Source organism: Balaenoptera borealis (assembly GCF_965194805.1).
Source record: "Balaenoptera borealis genome assembly, chromosome: 6".
Classification (NCBI taxonomy): Eukaryota; Metazoa; Chordata; class Mammalia; order Artiodactyla; family Balaenopteridae; genus Balaenoptera; species Balaenoptera borealis.
Window position 1 is genome coordinate 125,320,567 of NC_138863.1, and position 23,222 is coordinate 125,343,788.

General features: G+C 38.4%; 1 protein-coding gene across 4 annotated transcripts in view; it reads right to left on the reverse strand.

Annotated features, from left to right (window-relative positions):
* Positions 1-6,922: 6,922 nt before the first annotated feature.
* MAP3K2 (mitogen-activated protein kinase kinase kinase 2) overlaps positions 6,923-23,222 on the reverse strand; it is a 95,206-nt gene continuing 78,906 nt past the window's right edge. For all 4 annotated transcript variants that reach the window (XM_082396636.1, XM_082396635.1, XM_082396637.1 and 1 more), the window contains 2 exons: positions 19,699-19,876; positions 6,923-15,936 (listed from right to left, as the gene is read on the reverse strand). In XM_082396636.1, the coding sequence (XP_082252762.1) occupies positions 15,711-15,936; positions 19,699-19,876 (404 nt within the window). In that variant the 3' untranslated portion in view covers positions 6,923-15,710. The remainder of the gene's footprint in view (positions 15,937-19,698; positions 19,877-23,222) is intronic.

A 23,222-nucleotide genomic window follows, 5' to 3' on the forward strand; every position in this document is an offset into this window, starting at 1 on the left:
ATTTTGGTTTATTTTCTTCCAGGCTTTTTTCCTGTGAGTAGGTATTTTTAATACCAAGAAGATGTTACCTGGACATATAATTTTATATCCTCCTAACATAAGCTTTGTTCACCTCTCACTAAAATGAATGTTTAAGGACTACTTAATTTTCTGAATTTTCTGTTGTATGGTAATATCATTATTTAGTCAAACCCTAATTTGGCGGCATTGGAATAGTTCCAGTTTATCCCATTGTAAATAGCTCTGCAATGAGTATCATTGGCAATTAATCTCTAACTGCATCTTGAATTTTTTCAAGGCAAATTCTGAGAAATAAAAATAATGGCCTTGGGAATTCCCTGGCTTTCTGGTGGTTAGGACTCCACGCTTCCACGGAGCACGGGGTCGATCCCTGGTTGGGGAATTAAGATTCTGCAAGCCGCATGGCACAGCCAAAAAAAAAAAAGAGAGAGAGAGAGAGAAAAGAAATAATGGCATTAAACGTATGGCTTTTGATTAAGCTCTAACTGCCAAACCTGGTTAATTTTACTGAAGGATTTGATGAGGAAGAATGACTAATCTGACCTTTTCATAATTAAGAAGATATTTTGTGAACTGATACTTGACAAGAATACTCAATGGGGAAAGGTTAGTCTCGTTAATAAATTTTGTTGGGAAAACTGGATAACCACATGCTGAAGAATGAAATTGGACCCCTATCTTATACCACTCACAAAAATTAACTCAAAATGGATTAAAGACTTAAATAAAAGACATGAAACCATATAACTCTTAGGAAAAAAACAAGGAAAAGCTCCTTGACATTAGTCTTGGCAACAACATTTTGGATATGACACCAAAAGCACAAGAAACAAAGGCAAAAATAAATAAGTGGGACTATAACAAAGTAAAAATCTGTGCAGCAAAAGGACAACAACAAAATGAAAAGGCAACCTACAGAATGGGAGAAAATATTTGTAAACCATATATCTGATAAGGGGTTAATATCCAAAATATATAAAGAACTCATACAACCCAATACAAAAAAAAAATTTCGATTTAAAAATGGGCAGAGCAACTGTAAAGGCCTTTTTTTCAAAGAAGACCTAAAAGTGGCCAACAGATACATGAAAAGATGTTCAACATCACTAATCATCAAGGAAATGCAAATCAAAAACCTCGGTGAGATATCACGTCACACAGGTCAGAATGGCTTATCAAGAAGACAAAGCGTAAAAAATGCTGGCAAGGATGTGGAGGAAAGGGATTCCTTGTGTCCCTCAATAACAAAAAAACAAACAACCCAATCAGAAAATGGGCAGAAGACCTAAATAGACACTTCTCTAAAGAAGACATACAGATGGCCAATAGGCACATGAATAATGCTCAACATCACTAATTATTAGAGAAATACAAATCAAAACTACAATGAGGTACCACCTCACACCGCACAGAATGGCCATCACTAAAAAGTCTACAAATAACATACCTGCTTGATCATGCCAGTCGCACATGCTTGTCTCAAAGATTAAACCATGCCTGTCTAAGTACGCATGGCTGGTACAGTGAAACTGTGAATGGCTCATTAAATCAGTTATGGTTCCTTTGGTCACTCGCTCCTCTCCAACAGTAATTTACTAGCACAAAACCAGAAATATAGATCAAGGGAACAGGATAGAAAGTCCAGAGATAAACCCACACACCTATGGTCACCCAATGTATGACAAAGGAGGCAAGAAAATACAATGGAGAAAAGACAGTCTCTTCAATAAGTGCTGCTGGGCAAACTGGACAGCTACATGTAAAGGAATGAAATTAGAACAATACCTAACAACATACACAAAAATAAACTCAAAATGGATTAAAGATCTAAATGTAAGACCGGATACTATAAAACTCTTAGAGGAAAACATAGGCAGAACACTTTCTGACATAAATTGCAGCAAGATCTTTTTGGATCCACCTTCTAGAGTAATGAAAATAGAAACAAAAATAAACAAATGGGACCTAATTAAACTTAAAAGCCTTTGCACAGCAAAGGAAACCGTAAGCAAAATGAAAAGACAACCCATAGAATGGGAGAAAATATTTGCAAACGAAATCAGCCAACAAGGGATTAATCTCCAAAATATACAAACAGCTCATGCAGCTCAGTATCAAAAAAACAAATAACCCAATCAAAAAATGGGCAAAAGATCTAAATAGACATTTCTTCAAAGATCTACAGATGGCCGAGAGGTACATGAAAAGATGCTCAACACCACTAATTATTAGAGAAATGTAAATCAAAACTACAATGGGGTATCACCTCACACCAGTCAGAATGGCCATCATCAAAAAATCTACAAACAATAAATGCTGGAGAGGGTGTGGAGGAAAGGGAACCCTCTTGCACTGTTGGTGGGAATGTATATTTGTACAACCATTATGGAGAATAGTTTGGAGGTTCCTTAAAAACTGAAAATAGAGCTACCATATCATCCAGCAATCCCACTCCTGAGCATATATTCAGAGAAAACCATAATTCAAAAAGATACACGCACCCCAGCGTTCATTGCAGCACTACTTACAATAACCAAGACATGAAAGCAACTAAATGTCCATCAAGAGAGGAATGGATAAAGAAGATGTGGTACATATATACAATGGAATATTACTCCGCCATAAAAAAGAATGAAATAATGCCATTTGCAACAACATGGATGGACCTAGAGACTGTCATACTGAGTGAAATGTCAGACAGAGAAAAACAAATGTCATATGATATTGCTTATATTTGGAATCTAAAAAAAGGGTACAAATGAACTTATTTACAAAAAAGATATAGAGTTGCAAATGTAAAAAAACAAACTTATGGTTACCAGGGGGGGAAAGGGCGGGGGGGAGGGATAAATGCGAGATTGGGATTGACACATACACACTACTATATGTAAAACAGATAACTAACAAGGACCTACTGTCTAGCACAGGGAACTCTACTCAGTACTCTGTAATGACCTATATGGGAAAAGAATCTTAAAAAGTGGGTATATGTATAACTGATTCACTTTGTTGTACAGCAGAAACAAACACAATGTCGTAAATCAACTATACTCCAATAAATGTTTTTTTAGAAGTCTACAAATAACAAATGCTGGAGAGGCTGTGGAGAAAAGGGAACCCTCCTACACTGTTGGTGGGAATGTAAATTGATACAGTCACTATGGAGAACAGTATGGAGGTTCCTCAAAAAAGTAGAACAACCATATGATCCAGCAATCCCACTTCTGGGTATATATCCAAAGGAAATAAAAACAGGGTCTCAAGTAGATGTCTGCACTCCCATGTTTATTGCAGCATTATTCACTATAGCCAAGGTATGGAAACAACCTCAGTGTCTGTCAATGGATGAATGGATAAAGAATATTTGGTTTAAATATACAATGGAATATTATGCGGCCATGAGAAAGAAGGAAATCCTGCCATTTGTGACAAATACTGTATGATATTACTCATATGCAGAATCTAACTGAACTCATAGAAACAGAGAGTAGAGTGGTGGTTACCAGGGGTTGGGGGTGGGAAGAAATGGAGAGATGTTGATCAAAGAGTAAAACTTCCAGTTAGAATGAATAAGTTCTGGGGATCTAGTGTACAGGATGGTGATTATAGTTAATAACACTGTATTAAATACTTGAAAGATGGGGACTTCCCTGGCGGTCCAGTGGTTAAGACTTCGCCTTCCAATGCAGGGGGTGAGGTGGGTTGGATCCCTGGTCAGGGAGCTAAGATCCCACATGCCTCAGGGCCAAAAAACCAAAAACATAAAACAGAAGCAATATTGTAACAAATTCAATAAAGACTTTAAAAATGGTCCACATTTTTTAAAAAAAAACCTGTAATAAATAAATACTTGAAAGTTGCTAAGAGACTAGATCTTAATCTTCTCATCACAAAAAAAGGAAATGGTAATTATGTGATGGATAATGCTACCGTGGTTATCGTATTGCAATATGTAAGTGTATCAAGTCAACACTTTGTACGTCTGAAACTTACATGCAATGTTTTATGTCAATTATATCTCAGTAAAGCTGGGAGGGTGGAAAGTATTCTGTACAAAACAAAAACACCCACATTTATCATAAAAGTTTTAAAATTACAGATAAGTAAAAGTAATAACCATCACTTGAGTGACATATATATTCTCTCAATATTTTTTCTAGCTATTTTTAAACAAAAAGTGGGATCAAACTATACATCTTGTGTAACTTGCTTTCTTTCAGTCGATAATACATGATGAAGAGTTCCATTGTACGGATATACTACAATTTATTTGCTCAATCCCTGTTACGGTTCATTTTATGTGTCAATTGGCTAGGCTACGGTATGCAGTTGTTTGGTCAAACACAGTCTAGATGTTGCTATTAAGATCTTTTTTTTTTTAGATGTAGTGAACATTTGCAATTAGTAGACTTAACTAAAGCAGAATTCCCTCAATAATGTGGGCAGGTCCCAACCAACCAGTTGAAGGCCTTAAGAGCAAAGAGAAGTTTCCGAAGGAAAAAGGAATTGCGCCTCCAGACTGTGACCCGGAAGTTCTGCCTCTCTGAGAACCTAGGCTAGTACAGATTTTGGTAAAGGGAAGTGCTGTAATAAATACCCCAAAATGTGGACGTGTCTTTGAAATCAGGTAATGGGTAGAGGCTAGAATTTTGCAGTGCACGATAGAGGAAGCCTATAGTGCCTTGAAGAGATGGGTGGTAGAAACATGGACATTAAAGGCGATTGTGCTGAGCGCTCAGATGGAAATGAGCATTACGTTATTGGAAACTAGAGGAAAGATGATTCTTGTTATAAAGTGGCAGAGAATTTGGCCGAACTGTTTCTGTTGGGTGGAAAGGAGAACTTGTAAGTGATGAACCTGGATAAGATTTGGATGAGCTGAGAAGATCTGTAAGCAAAGGTTGAAGGCGTGGCCTGGTTTCTCCTTGCTGCTAAGTTTAAATGTGAGACGAAAGCGATAAGTTGAAGAAGGAATTGTTAAGCAAAAAGGAGCCAGAATTTGAAGATTTGGAAAGTTCTCAGCCTATCCATTTGACAAATAACTAGAAAGGATACTCTGAAGAAAACACCAAGGGTGTGGCTGGACAACCATTTGCTAAAGAGATTAGGTTTGTGACTTGTGGATCCAATCAACCATCAGCAGAAACCCTGACCACTTGGAAGGACACAGAGCTGGGACAAAATGAAGAAAGGCTGGTAGACATCAGGTATTCTACAGGCAGGAAAAGGATTGATAGAGCTTTTCGGCTGCAAACGTGTTATCCTTGAAGAAAAGGGAAGAACGATTTGAGGGCAGTTCAGATGCCAGCAGGGCTGCTGTTGCCACCACAGGCCCAGAAGAGACAGGCCAGGGTGCAGGTCCGCTGACTCTGGGCCACCTTCTTGGTTCTGAGGGGGCAGTGCAACTACCCCAGTAGGTTCCTTAAGACAGGGCATGGAGCCAGTGAGGATTCTTCTCAAGTCTTAAAATCTAATGAAATGTGCCCTGCTAGCTTTCAGACCTGCTTGGGACTCGTGTCCCTTTTTTCCTTCTGACATCTCCCTTCTGGAATGTGTCTATCCTCTCTCTGCCTGCCCCACCACTGTGCTTTGGGAGCAGATAACCAGTCTGGTTTCACAGGTTCACAGATGGAAAGGAATTTTGCTCCAGCATGAATCATACCTCTTACCCATAATTGATTTGGATAATTTAGATGATGATATCTGAGTTGATGTGGTTTAGATGAGATACTGGACTTAGAGTTGACGCTGGAACGATTAAGACTTTGGGGGAAGTTGGGCTGGGGTGGAAGTATTCGGTACCTGGGAAAAATATGAATTTTCAGAGGCCACAGGGCAGACTGTGATGGGTTTGTGTTCCCCACAAAAAGGTATTTTGAAGTCCTAATCTCCAGTACCTCAGAATGTGGCCTTACTGGGAAATATAGTCTTTACAGAGGTAATCAAGTTACAGTGAGGTCAGTAGGGTGGGCCCTGATCCAATATGACTGGTGTCCTTATTTTAAAAAAGGGAAACACACAGAGGGAGACCACCACATGAACACAGGAGGTAGAGACGGGAGTTACAGCCACATGCAAGGAATGCCTGGGGCTACCAGAAGCTAGGAAGAGGCAAGGAAGGACTCCTCTACAGGTTTCAGAGGGAGCACAGCCCTGCTGGCACCTTAATTTTGGTCTTATAGCTTCTAGAGCTGAGGCAATAAATTTGTTACAAGCCACCCAGTTGTAGTACTTTGTTGGACATGTAGAACCTCAATTTTGGGCTTTTATGGATATATTTTAGCACATCTGCAATCATATTCCTACACACAAAACTGTTGTGTCGGAGGATATACAAGATTGAGGCAGTTGACTTGCATTGCTAAGTTGCCCTCTTCAGCGTTCCCCAACCTTTTTGGCACCAGGGACCGGTTTCATGGAAGACGATTTTTCCACGGACGGGGGAGTGGGGCGGGGGGGATGGTCCAGGCGGTAATGTGAGCGATGGGGAGCCTCCGATGAAGCTTCGCTCGCTCACCCGCTGCTCACCTCCTGCTGTGCGGCCCAGTTTCTCACGGGCCGTGGACCGGTACCGGTCTGCGGCCCAGGGGTTGGGGACCCCTGCTCTATATGCGGCATTAACTTAAATGATCGCCAATACTGTGGGAGCATCCATTCCTTACCCTCTGACAACAGACTTTCTGTTTTTAATCACCGTTGATCTCTGATTTGGGTAATCAAAGTGTCCAGAGAAATATGCCAGAGTATGTTGGGTAGAACATTATAAACTTGTATCCTGGGAAGATTTAGTTGCAGTGTTTCTAGGTTGGTCTGTTACTGGTCTCCTACAAAGTGATCAGCTCATGCAAAGTAAAGACAACCGTGAGGGCAATGTGTCCAAGAACCGATCTGGACAAAGCAGTCACAGTGGAAATAAATATCAGCTTTATTAACACTCAAAGTGCCATTCATTTATATTCATTCCATAGTCCAGAAGGTTACTTAGAGTAAGCCTTTGCACCACAATCTTTCAAAAAATGAACTAACATGTAAGAAAAAGCAATTTTCATTGTGCTAATTATTGCAGGCCTTCATGCACGATAAATCTAAACAAAGATGGGTGCCAACAATATACAAATTTCCATATAAACAAAGTCATTGATCACTAACAAAATATAAACATGGTTTCTTTCACATTAGATTAAAAAAAAAAAAGGCTATTTACCAGCAAGAAAAAACAAGTACATAAAACCTGTAAAACTCAGAAATTTTATACATTTTTACAAGCACAATTTTGAATGAACACAAAGTCAAAATGTGCATGAAATGTGGCACACACCACACTGTATCTGGCTTCTGGTAGGTTTTTCTAATCATATCGGCTCCTTGTAACATAATAAGCTTAGTGACATTCAACTTCAACAGTGGACTTTATTCCTAACTTAAGTAATTTTACATGGTACCACATATTAAAAACAAGGTTTTCCTTAAGCACAACAACATTGTCAGATTGGAAATTTAATTCCCAATTCTTTTTCTGCCAGTTACTTAAAATACACAGTACGGTATAAAGACACAATGTATGTTTGGACATTTCTAAACCAATTTAGAGTCAATCACAGAGAATCAGAATTTGTCAATATATTGTTTTATGAATGAGGTCTGACCTTGCCCAGTAACAAAAAAACTGAAAGTTGAAATCTTTGGGGTAGAATAAAGGAAATATTCAAAAACAACAGTAGGACAGGCCAACAGCAACTGGAGATATAAAAACCTTGACATCTCTTCAAAATAATTTAGTTTCTCACATTTTTTCATAGTTCTGAGAATTCAAAGACTGTTTTAGTGGACAGTGTTTTTGCTACTGCTTAAAACCTATTTTTTTCTCTTAATTTGCATTTCATAGAATTCTCAGAGAGAATTCAATGTTGTTCTTTGCAAGAGTATTTTAATTGATAGATATCTAAGTAAATCTGCATCCAATTGTGGAAATACAAATACATTTTGAATGGTTAAAAACAAAATTAAAAAAATATTTTTGATCAGCCAGCTGAAAATATATTCATATAGTAAATAATCTCTCAGAAAGCTTTATATATATTTAATTATTCTAACTAAACAGTACCCTTATAAAACAAGTTCATAAAAATGTAGAAGTGAAAATAAGAAATTACTGGGATATATACATGTACCTACAGACAGAAAAAGACATCTCCACACACACATCCCCTGATACACAGAGTTACAAGCATACTTTCCACTTAGTCATGGATTTTAGAATACACATAAAATCAGAAAGTGATGTTGAACTCCTGAGTTCTTCAACAAAGATAGAACCATAGATAAGTATACTTTGTAAAAGCAAGAAAGTCCATTTAAGTCAGTAATAGCAGTGCAGTTACTGACGGCTACATCTTGAAAGAAGTTTAAACGTAGAGACACAGACAGTAGTTCAATGCACGCATTCATGATGCTCATACACCCATCAACAATTATTGGTCAGAGTAGTAAATCAGTGTACAAATTAAACATTTCCAAAAATGTGCAAAAAAGTCAACCTTGATAGGAAAAGAACACCTTTGTACATAACTATAAACTGCCCAGCATTCAACTGAGGTTAAAAACGTTTAGAGAGAGAAACTAATGGATTAAATACAGAGAATTTAATGGCTACATTTAAAAATGTACATTAGGTCAAAGGGTAAATTTACAAATTGATAATCATAGTTTGCAACAATTAAAAGTTTATTCTCAGATTTATCCAAGTTTGCTTTTATTTACAATGATATTTGAATAAAAAGAACCATGTGAAATGTAAGAGATGTCAGACATTAAAAGTATTTTTGGTATTAACTCTTTTATAATGTTTCAGAATGCAGGGTAGCAAATTTTAAAACCAACAGCAATAGAAAAAATGTAAACCTTTTACTTACTAATTAAGATTGTATTAAAAACAACTGTTTGTTTTTAAAGAAGTATTCTTATCCTTAGACACTGTACTTTCACTTGAACAGGGTATATTGCAAGGGTTTGGCCCACTTTTTTTTTTGCCCATAAACCTTTCCAGCTCAAATGTTTCCACTAGTTCTCTTCATATTCCAGGTGGAAAAAAGTCTTTGGAAAAAATGAGAACATGACAAATCCATTTTGGAGCCTAAGTATCTAATAGAGTTAGGATGTAATTTTGTTACTTATCTCTCCCCTCCAAGTAATGCTAATGCTAAAGTCACCAATTGTTAGTTACATAAATAAGTGAACACAAAAGTGCTTTTCAGTATAGTCACCAACTTTACTGTTCTCAGCTGGCATGAAGGACTCAGAAATCCTACCTGGGGACAAATTCTGCATGTATGCTGGAGAGCAGACTCGTCCTTACGTTCCAAAGTGTCTATGGCACAAAAAGTCCATAACCTACTTTTCTTCACAGCTTTCCTGAAATGCCCCTCAAGTCAAACACAAGTTCATAAATGTTAAGACATTAGGAAGAAAGTACGCCACCAACCTGAGGCATCATATGTCAATGTACATGCGTTTATGGTCAAGTGACATTAATAAGATTGGCACGTGTACAAACTCAAGCTCGTAATGTCTATATAGTTCCATAATAGTTGAAGTAAATTCCTGCATGTCTAAATGCAAACACTGAGCACCTGTCTTTAACTTGAAGGACAGATTGAGATACAAATTCTACTAGTACCTGTTTTATCATTTTTATACTATTAGCTTACAGGTGGGCAGAAGTAACAGTGCTAATCATTTTGGCTGTGTGTGCAGAGAATATAAAAGCTTTGGTTTAAAGTGATTCTGATAATACAGATTGTAAATACAAACAAGAAGTCATCAGGCATAGGGAATAATAGTACTCACTGATTTAATGCCTTTGCTGTTTTTAACAAAAATATCATTACTGTCAATTAAAATGCACAATTATGAAAAGTATGAAGAATTACATAAGAGACTGTATACAGGCAACAGGTAAAATTTATTCTTTTCTTTACGATAGCTACGACTCCTCCCTCGACCTTCTGAAACGAAACCATGTCTGCTCTCACTATAACCTAGAGAAGGTTCTCTAGACTCCCCTGAGAGCTCACTACCATCTACAGCTCTGAAAGGTGAGTACAGAGAGATGGTTGGCCCTGATACTTTCACACCTATTATAGCATCCTGTCCAGACTGTGGCAGAAGTTAAAGCAAAGCTAAAGACGACTATGAAGTAGGAACAGTGGCGTCACAGCACGCCTTCCCTAGCCAACCAAAAAAGAGGTAAAATTTCCTTTTGAACACTTGGTAAGCTAAGGAAGCTTGTTTTGATAATGTCTGGCAGAATTTCTATTCCAAAGAGCTCATGAAGAACTATGCAAAACCAATTACTTTCTACTTAAGAATTATATATAAGCTATTATACACACATACAAATTCAATTTTAATCTACTTTTAGCAACCAAGAGCTTGGCAATTTACAATAAATACCTTTATTAAACAATCGTTTGTACTAGCTACTTGTGGAAAATGTGCTGGCATTCCATCATCAGTAGGTCACACACATTTGAGCTGTTCTTCCAAGAACAGAGGCTAATCTAACTGGACATTCACACCTTTCCTTCCTTCCCACCCCTGCCCCAACTCCAAACACACACACACACACACACACACGCACACACACGCACACACACTTCACAGAAAAGTAAGGTGGAGTTTTAGTCAAAATGTTAGTTAGAAAGTAAGGATTAGAATTTGCTATCCCTGGATTTCTTGCTCATTGCCCTAAGTCTCATTGCCTTAACATCTGTAAACCACTTAAACGACCTCTTTAGGACAAAAGCCACCTTTCTAGTTCTGCTTTGAAAATCATAACTGAACCATGACATACAAAGAATTTGGATAGCGCCAGTGTGATTGAAAATCAAGTCATCAACCTGGAAAACAATTCACTATGTCTCTTTAGAATTAGAATACCTCTTTCTATCCTTATCTTAGGAATTTGTGTCTAGTAAAACTGCAATGTGTCTATCACAGAACAATGCTAATGTTTCTCTTCTAACATATTAAAAAAAAAAAAAAGAGGTAGAAAAGGGTAGGAGGAAGAAGCAGGCGTTAAGAAACGTTTAAGGGCCAATACACAGTCTAAGGCCAAATCAACTCTTGAAGCCTACTGATTTTGGAAAAACCTTCATTTCGGTGGGTAACTTGAATTATTATTGACATAAAACAAAATTAAGGCATACAGAGAAAAAGGCACTACGAAAAATTAACAATTAAATTGCTTTCCATTGACATTTTAACCAATGTTAAAATTCAAATAAATATAAACAGTGCATTTGGAACTAAGGCCAAACTTCATATAAAACAATAAGATCTCAAGAAATTTTCCTGATCTTAGTACAAATAACACTGTTGACAGAATTCAATTTCTATCAAATGTTTTGGGTATTTTAACAATTTAGACCAAAAGAAAATATTTTTTTCTTTAAAGGAAAAAGCAGGAAAAAATACTATCTAATGGAATAAATGCCCCCCATCACTGGAACTGTTTGAGCAGAGGCTGGGTTTTATAAGAGGGAGTCCTGAGAGAGAGGCTGCTTGACCTACGCGGATCCCTCCAATCTGGGGATACTTTTAATTGCTGTTGTTAATGACATTTTAGTTTATAATAGCCAATGGTTACCCAAAATTCCTTTCCCTCACTTCATAAGAAATAACATTTTAAAACATCATTGCTGAACTTTCAGATTCAGGATATGCCATAAAAATAAGTAACTGCCCATTTTTCCTCCTAGACTGTGACCTCCTTAAGGATAAGTTAATTTAGTACCCGACATAATAAGCCACAATACTGAATAAGCAAATGAAAAGGATTCACCACATTTAAAAAAAAAAAATCAATAGATTCCTATACTTGGTTGACACCAGGTGATTTTATATTGCTATTGGTCCCAAATGAAATCAGTGACAAAGAATTCTGCGGTGGGCCAAGGAGTTTGCATCTGGTGAACATCTTGGCTTTTGCACCCAAGCTTAGTTGTCCTATAAACTATTCAGATTTGATTTTCTCAACGACTTCATGTATCTTATAACAACTCCATCTCAGAGATACGACACACCAGACCTGACATATATAAGAGCTGAAGTAGCGAAGAAAGCTACTCTAAAGAAATAGTTTCCTCTTTTTAATGTAGCTTCTACTGGGAATAAGATAAAGACTCCTTCAAGTGAAAGCCAATTCAATTTACTATGAAATAAGTTTTAATTTTTCTTTTATAGTTCAGCCTGTGCGTTAACATTCCAATCTCTTATATAAATTATGTAAGGTTGACTGTGCCTTTGAAAACTTTCTAAGGCAGTAGTCTTTCACCATTTTTCAGGTTAGAAACATATTTTGTAAATGAGGAAAATTAAAGATAGTCATACTGAAAATTTCAAAGTCTGTATATTTTTAAATACATTTTAAAGAATTATCATCAAAACTTCCATTAGTCATTATGATATTTTTCAACCCTTTTATTCAATACACTTTGTTTGCAATGTAAAAGATCTTATATTTGGTCCAAGCCTAAATCATGCCATTTTGAATCTCTCAAGGCCTAAGTAGAAAGATACTTCCTGAAAAGCACATACAAGACTGCTAGTGAATCTTCTCCAGCACCAAAAAGTCTGCCACTATCAAAGCAGAATGCATTTTAAAGGCACAAAGTTAGCAGTCTGGTCATTTTCCAGCCTCAGCAAAGAAACATTACAGTATAGAAGAATCAGTTGTGCATTTAAAAAACAAAATACATTTAGAGTCATCTTAAAAAGTTCAAATTTCATTTGTTGATCCATACCATTATTAGAAAGAAAAAATTGGAGTGTTATTTTAACTGCCCCTGATAGAGGTGGTTCCTGTGAAAATTTTCTGTTTTAAATTTAATTTTGGTCTTTCATACCTCACCCCACTTTAAGCTTTTTTGTTCTAGTAGTTTTTATATATATTAACTTTTACTGTGGTTTTTGGTACCTTTACAACTTGTCTGAAATAAATTCACATCACATTTTTATATAACTCTGTAAACTATTAGTCTATTCTTAAGTCTTTACAATAAAGAACAATACTTTTCCATAGCTAATAATATTTTTTCTTATAAAACAAAGGTCTTGTGCAGCAGTGTTAAAGTAGTAGTTTCTTTTCAGGTGATTTTATTTTCTATAGCATTTCAAAAAGAAAAAGAAGACTGAAAAAAAAGCAAACAATTTTGCTTTGGGTTTCACAGTCTCCCAGGATTTCTCTTTAAAGAGCATCTGTCTCATATTTTGCACTGCTGATTACCCTGACAGACCAAAAATGAGCCAAAAGGAAATCACAACCACACAATACAAAGAAACAAAGGAAAAGCCCACTGGTCCAGATACCATGATCTTGCTCAAGTAGAAGAGATGCCTTCACTCATAAAAGATAAAGAAATTATAATAGATCCACATCCTTGGGGACTATGTTTATAGCACAAGATTTGGCAGTTGATTTCCCAGGGGGAGGAGGCCAGTAATTCACGTTCTTCCTTGCAAGCTGCTTCCTTTCGTTGTAAGGGTAAGTGAGAAGCTTTAACAACTATATTTGTGCTTTGACTTCTTCTCAGACTAGCTAATGGAATTTCAAATATTCCTACAGGGAATGCCAGATAGGACCTTGATACAGTAAACCAAGATCTACTTAACTTCAGAAACAAAGTATTTTAAAAGAGTTCCTAAACGAGCATACCTTTTAGCAGAAAACAAAATACCTGAGTCCCTTATGAATCCCATGAAAGGCATCACAGTTAGGGCCTCCAAGAAGAATACTATTTTCTAGACCTTTAAAAATAAAGTACTTAGCATTTGCTTTAATACGTTGAAAAAAATTGCAAGTGGCCAAATTACTGATGTCATTCATGTTTTCCAGTAGCACAAGTCCCATCAGAGATAGTGGGAGTTTCCCAGCTGTCTCGTTCGCTTAATGTCCTTGCTCTTATACTAGAAATACCTGGCAGTTTTTAACCTTCCTATAAAGTAGCTAATACTTTGTTTTAATATGCCTTTCTTTTCCCACAATTATGAATTGACTTTTGAGGAAAGAATACACACAGATGACTGAGTTCAATAGGCTCCGTGTTTAAGTTCATTTTGTGTCTAAAATGGAAGTTACTGATTTGGGTGCAATATGCAGCTGGAAGGGAAAGGATTGTTACTGGCTGTCTGTTGAGACCTTTCACCCTCGACTTGAAGTAGTGGTATCTTCTCCTGTAAAACCCTCATTATGCATTACATCACTCTCTGAAACTTACTTTTTGCAAGGAACCTGCTTTGTAAACGGCCATTTTCGTTTATAACTGGGGCTGGTATGTATATCAGGGTTTCTCAACTTCAGCACTTTTCACATTTGGGGCAGGATAATTCTTTGTCGGGGGGCTGGACGCGCTGTTCTTGTATATTTTACTTTCTTTAGCAGCATCCCTGGCCTCCAACCACTAGATGCCTCTAGCATCCTCCTGGTTGTGACAACCAAAAATGTTTCCAGGCATTGCCACATGCCAAGCAAAACTATCCTCACCCCAGCTATGAAAACCACTGTTTTACATGCTAACTGTTTTTTGAGGTGCTTTAGTAGTCTGTGATCCAAAGAACAAGAACAAGGGTTTCATATCATGACACTAGCTTTTAACACATGGCTACTCCAGGTTAAACTCTTACTTCCTAAACAATGTTATCTATGGGGAATCAGGAGCTAGAAACAGAAGGATATAGTATACATGATTTTGATTATTTCTCCTTCCCCTTGATTTTTGGGACTTTCCCCCTCGGGTAAAGAACACAGTTTAAAATACACTAAACAACACTTAGTTCTTCTTTTCATTATTTCTGTTGACTGGCAAATGTGGTCTCTTCTACTGCTTACACATTTAATTAGAGCCATCTCCTTTTGTCTTTTAATTTGGATTTGCTTATTGACTTCCCATATCTGTTTTAAAATAAAACAATATCTTTCCTTTTTTTAAGCAGAAAGCTATCCCTCAAGGTTTATAGATTCCAGTAACACGGATCTATTATAGTGTATTTGCTTATTATACTGGTTAGGATTAACAAACAAACATACCTCCTAGAGATTCATATTTTCTATCAAGAGTCCTACTGAGCAAAAAGCTTGGTAGACAGAGGTTAGGATCTAAAGAATACAGATACAAGAAGGAACCTATATTCTTTAAGCTGAGTACCTATCCTAAACTCAAGTTTAGGGCTCAACCCCACAAACAAGAATCTATTTTAAATACTATCACTAAAAACTACAAATTATACATCATTTTCTTCTCCTTGTTTTCCATGTCTCCCCATCACTGCCAATCTTGTCAGTGACACAGGGAAAGACTCTACAATCTTTAGGTATTCCAAATGATCTTTTTGTACTAAAAAGAGTGACTATGTACTAAAGTGCTTTATGTCTCTGAACCACATCAGTACATTATAAAAATTAAAAAAAAAAAAAGTTTCAAGTTCTTGTAAGGGAAAAAAAGATTAAATATAAAAACTTTAGGATACTATTATTATTAATCAAATTTAACCAAGAATCAAGAGAAACACTTTCCCTCTTGTCTTTTTTTTCTCCCCCATCTCTCTTTTTTATAAAAAAGAAAAGTGCAGTCAGAGAGAAGGTGAACGAACAGATGGGAGCCGGGAAGAGGCACGGCAGAGGCTACTGGCTGCTAGTGATAGTGCACGAACATGTGCCTTAAAAGTTCGTCAGCGGAAGGTCTCAGTTTGGCCTCTACAAAGATCCGTTTGAGGAAGTCTCGAGTGTGGTCTGAGACGTGGGGTGGCAGCTTCGGGTTCGTTGGCTGAGTGGCGATTTTAAAGATGGCAGCCATTGCTTCAAATTCCGCCCAAGGAGGCTTCTCCGTTAGCATTTCCACCACAGTGCAGCCCACGCTCCTACGAAGAAATAAAAGAAAGACCTTACACAAACAGTATCATCATGAGGTCAGCTAACTAACCACAAAATGAGAAACAGGCGTGGAGTCCATATACATTTAAATACGGCTTGGTTTCAAATGTAAAGTTTCGTTAAAAGGCTGTAAAAATTGAGCTCTACGGAGCCTCTGGGGCCGGGGTCGGGGTCGGGGTCGGGGGCCGGGGCCGGGGCCGGGGCCGGGGCCGGGGCCGGGGCCGGGGCCGGGGGCCAGGGCCGGGGGCCAGGGCCGGGACCGGAGCCGGGCGGGCCACACGCCTCGGCAGCGGCTCCCTCGCCTCACTTCCGAGTTGCCGAGGCGCCGCCGCCGCCGCAACCCGGGCAGCCCCGCGGGGTCCCCGGGCCGCCGCAAAGCGCCAAAAAGACGCAGGGGTGCCCGAGGCTTCGGCGGGCCCGGCCCGCAGCGCGGCCAGCACCCGACGGCGGGGACACCTGCCCCGCGCCCCGCGCCCCCTCCCGGCACTGGAGGAGAATCCCCTCCGCTCCTGGCGTCGGGCGGACACTGAGGGCGCGAATGCAGACAACCTGAGAGAAGAAGGCTTCGCGGCAGGCATGAGGCGATTAAGATCGACTGACACGGAGACCTGACAGAAAGGGCTGGAGAAACGGGGTTTTCTGAATTTGAGGAGACATCTTTAAGTGAATTTATGTATTCTTAAGGAAAAAATACGTCCATACTTGATGTGGTATCATTCCCACACCTGACAGATGAGGAAAGTCTGTTTTAAAGATAAATATGCCTGCAGACACTACTGGACCTCCCAACAGGGATTTGTCAAGGGCAGAGGGCACTCAGAGGGGAAGCATTTCATGTATGCAGCCTTGAAGAAAAATTTATGTTTGCAGTCTAGACTTCAATGAATTCTGACAGCTGTAGAAGCAGATGGGAAACACTCAAATATTCCTCTTGCTGCACAGAAAAGTTAATTTGTGGTACCTGAAATTAATATTGTTTTATAATAACTGTTATTAGTGAAATACTTTCTAGTGCATTTTATTGACTCTTCTTAGTTTAACAGTTTAAACACCTATGCAAACTTAAAATGTGCTTTTCTTTCTGAAAGCTGGTATTGTTTTGAAAGAGCTTTCTAAATGTAAAGTAGTGAGAATTTCAATTTGGGTAAAATGTTTGCATAACTTCCAATATTTGAGGTTTGTTAAACTCAACTCTGGGCAATCAAAAATGAATAAAAAAATAATGAGGAAATGAATAGGTGCTTCCCTCTTTTTCCCAGGATAAGGGGAAAGAAACTTACCATATTTCTTTTTTTTAACTTCTTCTTTTGAATTGCTTTGAAGGCATGGTTTTTATTGCTTATTACTTTAGGCCTGTAGTTCTCAATCCTGACAATACTTCAAAAATCTTTGCCTGGGCCCCACTCTTGAGAGATCCTCATATAACTGTTCTGATATGGGCTTTGGGTATAGCTAGTTTTTAAGCACCAATCCTCCTCCTTCCCTCCATTCCTCAAACGTGTGGATAGGTTTGAGAACCACTAGACTAACGGTGGTTTTTCCTGTTTAAAGGAGATAATCAATCTGAGCTTTGTTTTTATATTGCTCTGTTCATGGCTTTGTTACAACTAAATTACTGTTATTACTCTTTCATTGTTAAATAAAGTAAGCAGGGCTTCCCTGGTGGTGCAGTGGTTAAGAATCCACCTGCCCATGCAGGGGACACGGGTTCAAGCCCTGGTCTGGGAAGATCCCACGTGCCGCAGAGCAACTAAGCCCATGTGCCACAACTTCTGAGCCCGCACACCACAACTACTGAAGCCCATGCGTGGAGAGCCCATGTTCCGCAACAAGAGAAGCCACTGCAATCAGAAGCCAGCATACCACAACGAAGGGTAGCCCCCGCTCACTGCAAGTAGAGAAAGCCCGCGTGCAGCAATGAAGACCCAACACAGCCAAAAATAAATAAATTTAAAAAAATAATAAACTAAGCAGCCTGTGTTTGAGTTAAAAAAAAAAACAAAAAAAACAAACCTGTAGTTTAAACATAAAAATCAATGAAAATAAACTAAAATTTAAGCTCTCAAATTTGTTAGGCAAAGAATATTATTCATTTTATAATTTTTGCTTTATATAATTCTCTAACCTGACATTGAATATAATTGTTTTTTGTCTTTACCTTACAAAGAATACAAACGCTAGAAATTCTTTGTCTTTAGGTGTCTAAAATGCATATCTCTCAAAAAAATTTCTCGGGGCTTCCCTGGTGGCGCAGTGGTTGAGAATCTGCCTGCCATGCAGGGGACATGGGTTCAAGCCCTGGTCTGGGAAGATCCCACACGCCGCGGAGCAACTGGGCCCGTGCGCCAGAGCTGCTGAGCCTGTGCTCTGGAGCCCATGAGCCACAACTACTGAGCCGGAATGCCGCAACTGCTGGGGCCTGTGCACCTAGAGCCCATGCTCCGCAGCGGGAGAGGCCACTACGATGAGAGGCCTGCACACTGCAGCGAAGAGTGGCCCCCACTCGCTGCAACTAGAGAGAGCCCGTGTGCAGCAGCGAAGACCCAATGCAACCAAAAATAAATAAATTTAAAAAAAAATTTCTCGGGGCTTCCCTGGTGGCGCAGTGGTTGAGAATCTGCCTGACAATGCAGGGGACACGGGTTCGAGCCCTGGTCTGGGAAGATCCCACATGCCGCGGAGCAACTAGGCCCGTGAGCCACAACTACTGAGCCTGCGCGTCTGGAGCCTGTGCTCCGCAACAAGAGAGGCCGCGATAATGAGAGGCCCGCGCACCGCGATGAAGAGTGGCCCCCACTTGCCACAACTAGAGAAAGCCCTCGCACAGAAACAAAGACCCAAACACAGCCATAAATAAAAATAAATAAATTAATTAATTTAAAAAAAATCATTAGAAAGGAGGGATTGCTGGTTTAAATTAGAATGACATTGACAGGCTTATAATTAATAGAAATGAAAATTGGTAATTAAAATTATAAAAAAAAAAATTTCTCAGTGGGAAGTAGGAAATGGCCATTTTATGTTCTAACTTAGAATTATTAAGTAATTAAAGGTTAACTGAATTATAAGACTAATAATGAAGATTAATTACTTTTAAAGTTCTTCAGGGAAATAAAATGAAGATAGCTTTCTAATGCTGAAATTTGCTCAAGAGGAAATCCTTCCTGGGACTTCCCTGGTGGCGCAGTGGTTAAGAATCCGCCTGCCAATGCAGGGGACATGGGTTCGATCCCTGGTCTGGGAAGATCCCACATGCCGTGGAGCAACTAAGCCCGTGCGCCACAACTACTGAGCCCGTGTGCCACACCTACTGAAGCCCACGTGCCTAGAGCCCATGTTCCACAACAAGAGAAGCCACACCGCAGTGAGAAGCCCGTGCACTGCAACGAAGAGTAGCCCCCGCTCGCCACAGCTAGAGAAAGCCCGCACATAGCAAAGAAGATCCAACGCAACCAAAAATAAATACATTAATTAATTAAAATAAATAAAAATAAAAATAAGTTGTCCTCTGTTAAAAAAAAAAAAAAAAAGAGATCCTTCCTAAAGAATGGAAGACAGGTTCAAAAGCTCTATTTATTTAGTCACTTATTAAGCCTCAAACACACATAATTAAAATGATATTAATCCCTGTAATCCTGACATCCTATCTCAAAAGTACAAAAAATAAATTTACCTCAGTAAATTCCATCCTGGGTGGAAATATGTTAAGAAGGCATGTGCTTTCGGTCAAATCCCCCATCAAAACCTACCAGATATCTGCTTTTCTGCCATAGCCTTCTCCACTAATCACTTCGGGGCTCATCCAGTATGGTGTGCCTGTGACAGACTTCATTCCTGTCCCCGAAAGACAGATGGTTTGAAGCCGTTTGCTGGCCCCAAAATCTCCTAGTTTGACGTTGCCTGTTGAATCTCGCAGAATATTTGCGCCTAAAATAAGAAATATCCTCATTTCATTATTTTTATTGGCAATTTGGAATACAACATAAAAGAATGGCAGAAAATTACTTAGCAGACTCTTCAATCTGTCTCCAAAATCAGGCTGCTTTTCACCTTCCGAGCAGTACCTGGCATAATGCCAGTCATACAGTCAGTGTGCGTTAAAAATTTATTACATGAACTCTGAATATTTAGAGTCACCTGTGTGATTCAAGACCTAAGAAGGTTCTCCCACCGAAAAGGACTGGTGCAAGTGGGAGGCGAGGATGAAAAAGAAGAGAAAGGGGGAAAGGACTAAGAATGTGAAGTTCAGAGAAGGATGAAGAGAGCAGTAGCAGGCTCTTGGCCCCAATTTCTCTGTCATAAAGTAAGAAGCCCATGTCTATAGATTGTTTCCCTGAGGACCTAGCATCTCCTCAGGAACCTCTTAAGGGACCTTCATAATCAAAAGTTTTTCATTCTTCATTCTCAATTTCTGTACAGTATATTTTAAATCTAATCTAAGCAAGCTTTGAGGTTTCTGTTTTAAAATTTCATTTACTTCTATAGTAAACTTTTAATTTTATTTATTATAAACTGACCTTGATAGCCTGGCTGAGGTGGTGTTTGCAGAGTCCTCCCCTGTAAAGTTACTCTTTCCCCTTTTCCATACTTAGCTCTTTGGAAGAAGTTCACTATGTGTAAAGGAGTGAGAAGTTATGCTCCAGGCTTAGTAGTTACATATATTGGGAATTATTCTGCATGGGAGATTTGTCTCTTCTCTCCCATTTATTTATTCAACCATCCATTTCTATCAGTCTGAACACATGGATATTTGTTTTATACTTTGGGTTATAATCCAATGACTTTTTGCTCAAGCTGTTCCAGCTTTGGTCATTGGGAGCTCTCTCTATTGGCTCCTGTGTCCCTCTGCTATACCTCAATCATTGTGTTCTTGCTTGATCTGATTTCTGGATTGTTTGTTTGTTTCTTAGTATCGTCTTACGTTCTGGTACTAGAAGATGCTCCAGGCTCACCTTGTGTATCTCCTGTACCGCTTCTAGAATCAGCCATTTCTCCAAGGAGCACTAGTTCTGTTTACTGAAGAATGGTATCAGAAACCAAGATCTAGGAGCTAGGTTCATTTATTTTTATTCTCTATTTTCCCCCCTTTATCATTCTTTAAACTCAATCTTTTTTCTGGGATTGTAAGTCTAGTTTCTTCATACATAAATTATTTCTATTCTCATTTTTAGCTTTTTCTATAAACTACCTGTTTTTAAATGAGCGACTTATTAGCTTATCTAATTTTAGTTTCTAAATTTTACCTCAATTATTTTTAAGTCTTCCTAACCTTAATCATATTTTATATTAAAAAAAAAAGATTCCCTATTTGTCTTTTTTTTTTTTTTTTTAATGGCCTCTAAGAAGGAGAGTGAATAGTGGAAAAAATCTGTATTATAGACTGGAGAGACTACCGACTGTCCATCCCCGCCATGAACTTCTGTACCTGTCTTCCTGTTCTCCCAGCAAATTTCCCAGTCTAGTCAATGAAGGCTTTCCAAAGCCTCTCTCCGGGGAGGGTTAAGGATCCATTCTCTGCTTGCCATAAGCCTAAGTATGCCGTGGTACCAGTGATTCTCTAAGACAGCACTGCCTTTTTAACATCTCCCGCTGTCCAATTCTTAAAGAAGGACTCTGTCAAAAAAAGCCACCGTGTCTAAAATATTTAACCTGGGGAAGGACAAGAAACAAGCCAGTTTTTACTGGTTACCAGCTGGGAAGGAACAGGCCCAGGCAGGTCACAGACAGAGAGAGCTATCTCCGGGGAGTAATCACCAATGCTGAACCAACGGCCAACCATACAAAGGGCTGAGGAGAAAATGTATAGCCAGGTTCCCAATACAGTTATCTAATTTTTTAAAAACTTACTTTGGATATGTTAAAAGTAAGCTATGAAGGAGAGTTTTCAAATATACACAAAAGCAGACCGAACCGCATATGAACCCCTCACACAGCCCCAACCTCTTCCAGCCACTCTACCAGCCACTCCTCTTCCCCTCTCATACTATCTGAATCAGATGGAAGACGTTGAGATCAATCAATAGTTCAGTCCATATCTTTAAAAGATAAAGACTCTTATCACACCTAAGAGAATGGACAGTAACTCCTTCAATATTATTAAATATACACTCAGTGGTTTTTTCAATTTTTCTTTAAAAACAAAAAGTCAGAATCCAAATAAGGTCCTTACATTGAGAATCACTAATACATCTTTTAAGTCTTTCCTAAAGTTCCCTCCAACCTTTTTTTTTTCCTTTGCAGTTTATGAAGAGTCTAAACTGTCTGCCTATAGCTTTCTTATTGTCTAGATTTTGCTGAGTCCATCCCAAGGAGTCATTTAACATGTTCATCTGTTCTATATATATGTTCTATAATTCTCCAATTTGGTAGCTGAATCTAGAGGCTTGATCAGATTCAGGTTCAAAATTTTTTTTTTTTGGCAAAACTACTTTGTAGATAATGATATAGTCTATGAATAGGAAGTATGTAATGATAGACTGTCTGTGTGAAGTGATGTTAACAGCTATTAATATTTAGTGCTTATGTCTACTAATCTGTTAGTCGTTGTAAAATGGTACTATTCTATCATTCCTGATTCATTTGTTAGCCAAAATATTTTTATAAAGGTAAGTTTCCTTTCATCCACTATTTAGTCCTCAGTACAGTTCATAAAAGAAAGGTCCGATAAAGAAACCCTATTATGAAATAGTGAGTTGGTTCCCTAGCAACAATGATCAATTAATTTTTACCCTAGGTTTCATTATGAACTCATAAGTCTAAACTTAAAAGTAATCAACTAGCTTTCCTTTGCCCTCGCCATTTAAAAACTGCTCATTATAAAAATTTAGGAAATACATAAAAAGTAAAAAGTATGCAGGAGAAAAACAACTATCACTCATTCTGCCACTTGGAAATAACCACTGTTAATCATGTAGAGATTGTTCTTCTAAGTCATACTTTAATTTTACAAACTTGAGATCATACTGCTTTATCCAATTTTATACCTTACATTTTTCTTATCAATATATTTCCCCTATAATGTTTTTAAATCAGCTTGTTTCCAACCTCCTCATTTTACTGGCAAGGTTAGAGGAGGATCCGCTTGGGGGGTAGCTCCCCTCGGTTCCTTTACCTTATTATCAGGGGTAAAGAGAAACTGGCTTGAACAGATTATTCCTAATAGAATAATTCACAATCAAATCATTTTCCTATGTGTTTTTTTTTTAATTGAAGTATGCTTGACCTACAACACTATGTTAGTTGCAAGGTGTACAACATTGTGATTCAATATTTC